This window comes from Montipora foliosa, chromosome 5, assembly GCF_036669935.1.
Source record: "Montipora foliosa isolate CH-2021 chromosome 5, ASM3666993v2, whole genome shotgun sequence".
Taxonomy (NCBI): Eukaryota; Metazoa; Cnidaria; class Anthozoa; order Scleractinia; family Acroporidae; genus Montipora; species Montipora foliosa.
This window is the reverse complement of record NC_090873.1, coordinates 47,013,571-47,021,070: the sequence shown is the minus strand read 5'-3', so window position 1 is coordinate 47,021,070 and position 7,500 is coordinate 47,013,571. Positions and strand designations below refer to the sequence as shown.

General features: G+C 38.9%; 2 protein-coding genes across 3 annotated transcripts in view; one reads left to right on the top strand and one right to left on the bottom strand.

Annotated features, from left to right (window-relative positions):
• The window catches only part of LOC138004499 (uncharacterized), a 28,714-nt gene that overhangs the window by 6,903 nt on the left and 14,311 nt on the right, over window positions 1–7,500 (bottom strand). For both annotated transcript variants that reach the window (XM_068851027.1, XM_068851028.1), the window contains exons 7-17: window positions 6,741–6,810; window positions 6,562–6,644; window positions 5,948–6,068; window positions 5,203–5,422; window positions 4,568–4,649; window positions 4,203–4,270; window positions 3,743–3,941; window positions 2,360–2,436; window positions 1,690–1,734; window positions 875–974; window positions 39–154 (exon numbers count right to left, since the gene is read on the bottom strand). In XM_068851027.1, coding sequence (XP_068707128.1) covers window positions 39–154; window positions 875–974; window positions 1,690–1,734; window positions 2,360–2,436; window positions 3,743–3,941; window positions 4,203–4,270; window positions 4,568–4,649; window positions 5,203–5,422; window positions 5,948–6,068; window positions 6,562–6,644; window positions 6,741–6,810 — 1,181 coding nt within the window. The remainder of the gene's footprint in view (window positions 1–38; window positions 155–874; window positions 975–1,689; window positions 1,735–2,359; window positions 2,437–3,742; window positions 3,942–4,202; window positions 4,271–4,567; window positions 4,650–5,202; window positions 5,423–5,947; window positions 6,069–6,561; window positions 6,645–6,740; window positions 6,811–7,500) is intronic.
• Window positions 7,176–7,500, top strand: part of LOC138004568 (uncharacterized) — a 1,538-nt gene continuing 1,213 nt past the window's right edge. The window contains exon 1 of the mRNA XM_068851123.1: window positions 7,176–7,500. This exon is cut by the window's right edge and continues 1,126 nt beyond it. Coding sequence (XP_068707224.1) covers window positions 7,324–7,500 — 177 coding nt within the window. The 5' untranslated portion in view covers window positions 7,176–7,323.

The window sequence follows — 7,500 nt, the reverse complement described above, 5'->3', positions numbered from 1 at the left end:
CTAATAACTCATCATCATCATCATCATCATCGCCATACCTCTCGCTGCCAGCTCTTTTCACCACAGGAATAAAATGCACGTCATAAATTTGATGCTTTACTGATGGGTTGAATCTGTCCATGGTCTCATCAATACCAAGTCGTAACTGATCCCGCTGAAAATTGAAATAACATCGGGCTTGAGACCAGATGACCCAATAGACCACTTTTGATATATTAAAATTCAGCTTGGCAGCAAGGCCTAGAGGACACAAACAAAGGAAACTGAAGGAACATGTTTATTCAATTCTTTTGTTTGGGTCCCCTAAGCCTCACTATCAATCTGAATTTTAACCTATGGAAAGCGGTCTACTAAGGATGGTGCCTACTATTGTTATTGCAAATACGTTCTGCGCATCTCGAGATACTCGGATTTCATAAGGGTGGTGCTTATTAGTACAGGGGTATTTGCACGGTGCAAAACTATGCGGAAAAAGAAGAACTTAGCAAGTGCTCTTGGTATATCCAAAAAGAAAATAGGGGGTAACCACACAGTTTTCAGAGATAATTAAGCTTAAAAAACGCCATACATTGCTTTGTATTTTACAGCTTTGTGCAAACATTTTTGATTAATTATCTTCGAAAAATGTGTGGTTACCCCAAATTTTCTTATTGGATTTCAATAACACTTGTTAAAATCTGCTTTCCCTCATTCAGTAAACCATGCAAAAATACCTTTGAATTAGCAGGCACCGTCCTTAACAAGGCAATCAAAAGAAAACTACTTCAGTGGCAAATATCGCCGAGTCATTTTCATCTGAGTAACTAACAAAATGTGCTTGACCAAGCTAAGCTCGGGCACCATACAAAAACAGACATATTTATCGCTTGCTTACCTCTTTTTTGTTAATTTTCAGGCCAGCGACAATGCCATCATGACGAACACCAAGATAAACCGTTCCGCATTTGCCACTGTTCAGAAAAGCGCACAGTGATCTACAAGGCAATGAACACAACATCACTGGATATTCTTTAATTCAGAAAATTCTCTAGGGATAAATCGAAAATGCTGAAATCAAGACACCAATCCACCACTACTTTTTCTTGACTACATACAGCCCCCGCACCCCAAAAGGAAACAAAAAGGGTAAATAAAATAAAAAGGAAGCTCAGTTCAAACAAAAAGACACAATAATATTGTTCTATGGCGTGTATAATTTGAGCCTTATTCCAAGAAACAACAACAAAAAAAAAAACAGATAAGTACAGGAAGAGGGTCAGACTTGAAACGAATAACCACAATGCTTTACATCTCTGTATTTTTAACAAAAACTTGAATATCTCTGGAACAAGAGAAGGTATTCCAATAATACAAAAATTTGGTTTTATCAACGGAGTTGATAATGTAAATTGACCACCGTACAGAGATTCTAAAGGCTGACGTTTCGAGCGTTAGCCCTTCACTCTGATGACGGGCTAATGCTTGAAACGTCGGCTTTTAGAATCTCTGTATGGTGATCAATTTACATTATCAACTCCGTTTATAAAACAGACTTTTGTATACTACTTCGACGCAGCACCACAGTTTCTTTAGAAACTACCCCCTTTATTCCAAAATAGAAAACACCATTTTTCGTCATTTGAAAGGTCTTTACGACAAAAATATATATTTTTAGTCAATTAATAGGCACTTTAAACCTATCTACCTTACCTTGAAACCGCTCTTGATGACAAATTGCGAACATTTGTCTGAGGCCTGTTGAAAAAAAAAAATTTTGCACCAAAAGGTAAAGGTAAGCGTCGAAAGTGAATTAATTAGAAAGGGAGTGACTATTTCAAATCCAAGAGGCAAAATCGGTTGAGAGTTTAGCAGGAAACCTAACCAGTTCCCCGATGGCTTGAGTTCGAGTCGAATGGAAGCCTGGTGAGCACTAACCGTTGGTTAAGAGGTATCAAAACCTATTTATTTCCATGGTATTAGGGAGCTTAAGCACGCGCGTTTTTGAGACGCGGACGGCAACCGGAAGCGACCAATTTGCGTGCCAGGACAGTTGTGTCTTCCAGATTTTTATACTAAACATCTCTAATGGAGGAAAGAAACTTGACAATGAATTTTGGTTGTGTGAAGACAAGTTAAAAGGGAAAACAGGTCACTTCTGGTTGCCGTCTGCGTCTCAAAAACGTGTATGCTTAAGCTCCCTATTTAATGCTAGTTAGCGCTGACCATGCTTCAGGCCTGAAGGTACATAACAAAGACGCTTGTCCAAAAACTATAGTTTCTCGACAAGCGTCCAAAAACATTTGCCACACTCGCTACCTTCTGAGGCCTACCCAAACGCCTTTAAAAATCAAGTGCGTGAACAAACTTTCGTAACATTTACCTGAAATCATGCAAATCGTCTTCACAAAACGGAACATGATACCCTTGAACATAATATTCTTCGTGATCTACATCCGTCTGTACATTAAATATACAAATATTTCAATACACAATAATAATTAAAAGAAAAGCATGATTTGGAACATCGTCGTGGGGAACTTGTGCTAACAGTAACAGCTTGCTTCTTCTATTTCACTTCAACAAGTTTCGTTGTAGCTTAAATGTTTCAAACAAGAATCGAGCGTAAAGAGAAGTACCCTCCGGATCTATATGGTAAGGGGGAGGGGGGGGGGGGGAAACGGGGGGTCATAACCTCCCGCTCCGGCCCTTTTCAGTCCTGCTGCCGTCCCCTATAAATTAGGAGACTCAAAACACATCTTCGTCATTTAGCGACATAATTCTTGGGTGTTCCCTTTATGGCTTCGTTCGTCTTGCAGCAGTTACGCGGCAGTTATGCGACAGCCGCTTGACATTTCATGACTTCTGACGTATCCACCGAAAAAAGGTTGGCAATTTTATCAGAAGTAAGCCTGTTTTTCATCCCAAGCGCGAAATTTTTTGTTTGGTCAGAGACACTAATGTGAATCGAATATCATTTTGGGTTCTTATTTTTTAGAGTATTCTAATGCATTAATAAATGACAAGTAGCGTTTTGCATTTTCTCTCCCACTTCCAGCCCTCTTAGAACTTCCGCTTAAGGCGTAGTGTTAGATTCTCCATGCATCTTAAAAGGACAACAATAAAACAACCCACGAAAGTGAGAAATACATGTACTACAAGCATGCGAGCCGATACGTGTTGCTTCCTTTTTTGGTGTCACCAGCGTGATGCTCTATTTGGAATTATTGTTTATTTTACATTTCAACTATTATCACCAGGATTATTGCTCCCGCAGAGTTTTGGCCTCTGGGCCAAAACCCGAGGAGGCAACCTAGAAGTCCCCGCGTGAAAACTTAGGGTAAATGTGTAAATTTATTGGTAGATGTTGCAGAGGGAAATCAATCTCGATTTGCTCAACCGGGCCCACAAAGTGCTATTGGTATTGTTCTATGTACACAACCGCGGTGTTTAAGGAGTCACAAAGTAGAAACTCGCAAGGAGAACTAAAGTACTATTCAGGTTAGCGATTAAAAAATCAAACATTTTGAAGCAGATCTGATGCAAATCGAGTTGGCTCAGAAGTTGATTTTGTCCGCACACAAATCGGAAACAAGGGGCGAATATTACTCAGACGCAAATCGGAAACAGGGGCGACATATTCAGCATGTAATTTAAACGTACTACTCTCAGCTGCGTTTCATACTATCTTAGGCGGGGGCAGATGTAGTGAAAACTATTACTAGTATACATAAGAACGTAATAAGAATATCACGTGATTGCATACATCATCAGATCTTCCTGTGATAAGGCCTAGCTTTTCAGTCAACAATCTCTCTCCGTCTGTGTCACCATCCGTGTCCTCGTAGCTGGTACTGTTTTCATAATCTGATAATCCATCCGATTCACCTGTTGAGCTTTTCTTGCCACTGCCAGGCGACAGAGCCACAAATGTTGGTTTGGCCTCCACTTCACCACGGCGTAATCTAGTTGACGAGTAAAGATGGAAATATAAAAAGATAGAGTTCCCACCAATTCCAAAATACAGGTCAAAGGTCGTCGATTTTCTAAAAAGTGAAACGACACTTGACCCTGAGAGAATGCTAAACATTACGTTAGAATGCTTAAGCTTGAGGACTGTTTTAGTACAGGCTGTGGGTTGTTTCAATATTGGTTATACATGTAGAATAACCTATGACCAATGACCTTCCCATCTTAATACAATCATGGTACTTTTGCTTCTCTACCTTCGCCGCCTCCTTCGTCTTTGGCTTGAAGGTTTATCCTCTGACACAGCAAGAGAAAATTTTTTATCCTGTCAAAAAATGTAGAAAATAAAAACGCAGCATGTCTTTCAGGGATACCAAACAAATTTTGAAATTTAGTTTAAAAACCAGAGAAAATGCATACACTGTATGTGTTGGACAATGAGCCAGGTGTCCAACTTTCAACCCATTTACAGCTGTAACTCTGCAAAATGGCAACAGTACCGGGCATTGTATTATAAAGTTATGAGTGAAGCACCACTTACAGAACATACATTTTAACATGTCTTTTATTCATAATATCTTCAAAAGTTTGTCTACATGTACAAACGAATCTGAGAACAGACCTCATCCAAAATGCTTCTTGTATCAACACAGGCTTGAGAAGGAGACTTGTTGATTTCTAATTTGCCATTATTCCGAGATGTTCTGTCAACATAAAACAGGGATTTCAAACTTAGCTTGGAGGTATTAAAGATCTCTGAAATATTGTGATTTTTTTTGTACCACATGCCTTGCTTCAAATAAGAGCCACTTGATAAAAATTGCATTCAGAAATGTGCAATATGCAACAATTCTTGGCATTGTTGTCAATTGCGTGCATTATTGCATTATTAGATGATGTTGGCTATACTATGCTAAGGATCCACTCGTGTTGAGGCTTAAATGCATCTTGGGTCGCTTTACAAATTATGCACGCTGTCTCCACAAGCCTCATCATTATTGGGGACATTGAAAAAGACCTAATATAAAATTTATTACTTTTGCTATACTTTGGTGATCATGGTGCCAAAAAATAATTATGGACGTTTTGGGCTAAGATGTTTGACCAGCTTTACATTTCATTGATTCAAGCAATTTTCCAACAGAGTGTGCAAAAGACACCAATTGAAGCACACTTCAAGAAATTTGGCACAAGTTGGACAAAGATTTTGCTTCCAATTTGCCCACACTGAAACTCAACTGTATTTCTGCAACTTACATAGAATTTCCAAACAAGTTCTTGATTGCCTGAAGGCATCTGGCTTTGATGGTTTCACTGGCAGAGATGTCGTATATTTGACTCAAGATAACCAACCCATCACTGTCGGCCAGACGGCAACGATTGACATATGATTCCTTTGAGCTCAAAACCAGGTTTTGGATTCCTCCTAAAGCCAGGAGTAGAATATCTTCATCATGTAAAAACCGTTGACAAACGTCTAAAAGGATAGGAAAAAAGAAAGTGCATGTACCATTTGTCATGTCCCTAGTTGATTTTGTGACAAAGTGTAAAATTTCAACAAAGAAAATTATTGAATCAAACAAAAATTGAGATAAATCTGCATTAGGTCTATGGGTATGGATTAAAAACATATGTGTATATTAGTGGTTATCTCCCACCTTTGCGACCTGGGTTCAACCTTGGCCTCAGCTATGAGGTCTTATTTGGGCTGAGTTTGAGTCGATCTCAATCTGACTTTGAGGGTTTTCTCCAGGTACACCTGTTTTCCTCCCTTATCAAAATCGACTATCAGTCTACAACATCCTGTTGGGGGCAGATTCCCTCGATAGGGATAACCTCTGGTATCCTTCCCTTTCATTGAATGAATAAAGTTATTATTATTATTATTATTATTATTATTATTATATTAATAACTATTTCTTTCCTTTCACATTGATGGATCATTAGCTAGTGAGTTAAATAATAATCATCTTTGATATTTCATGAACACTGATTCACTTACCCAAGAGCACTTGAATTCCACCTAGAAAGCCAATTCTAACACCAATTTTAGTGTTAATCGCAAGGTTAAGAATTGCACCCACAGCCTGCATACAGACTTCTCTGTTTGGGATCATACAAAGCTGAAAGATTAAAAATCTAAAGTAAAAAAGACGTGAAATAGATGAAAGAAACATTTTTGTTGCCACTCCTCCAAGGTTACAAGTATCGTTATAGAGCAAGACGGCTGAAAAGTTTAAGAATACTGGCAATAAATCTTTGCCACATTCACAATACAGACCACTTCATCTTATCAGTTATTTTAAGATCCTAAATATGTTGGTCTACAGCTGTGGCCAGTGTTTCAACAGCATGACTATTACTGGAGCAGGGAAAAAGGCTGAAAGATACCATAGCTGAAACAACTGAAACCTAAATAAGTTTACAAAAATGCTAACCTTAGGCGTAAATGTTATCTAAAGATTAGCATTTTTGTAAAGGTTTGAGTTGTTTTAGCTGTGGTACCCTTCAAACCCTACCCCCATCCCCTACCCCTCCCTTAAAGCGAATGATGCATTGATTACCATACCCACTGGGAAGAAGCTGCAGCTTTAACAGTATCGCAAGAAATCTTACTTTGACCAGGAACTCCAGACCATTTTGAGCAGCAACAGAAAGTCGATAAGAATCATTCTCTTGGGTCAAATTTCTGAGGACACCTGAAAGACATGTATGTGTTAATGTGTATGTGAAGGAGAGAGCCCAAAACACAAGGAGAAATAATTGTTATGATGATTATTAATTTAATTCCTTACCAGCGACATGTTCCAAAACTTCAGCACTTTCAGAAGGCACCTGTACTCCTGGTAAGCAGCATAATACCGCCTGCATAAGATATTTACGAACATTGTCATTATTTCATAACAATACATTCTATTTACAGTACTAACATTTTGACTATATCTCCAGTTAGTTATTATCGTTAACAAAAATTATCAGTAATTGTATAATTATGGTTACATGCAGAGGTAGAGTGTGTATAAACATGCTTAGCATGTTCAGAGATCAAAGAATCACACACAACCCAAAGTCAGTCATGAGCAGCAATAATCTGAAAGCTCATCTCTCTATTACCCAGCATTTATTATATGGCTTGTGTTTGTAGCCGATATAATGCGCGCTCTGTAATATATTAAGTACCCTATAGTACATATTGTGTTAGTACCCAGAGGGCATTGCTGTAATAAAGTTGTGTTGAAGCGGCCATGTTGTGTGTGCCTCGTGGTCCGAGTTAAATCACAGAATATTACATTTTTGGCGACGAGGATCGGTCGTTTTTCCATCTCAATTGATAGTGCATGGTTTTTGGACAACGCTGTGTGTGTTGTGGCGTACAAGATGACCAGCACTAACACGAGTGGCCTATTTGGGCGTGTTGGTGAATTCAACGTTGAACGTGAAACGTTCAGTGCGTACGTCGAGAGGATGGAAATGTTCTTTACAGCCAACAACATTGTGGAGACAACGGGAGAGGGAAGCGTTGCCGCCAACCAACTGGTAGCAAACAGGAAACGT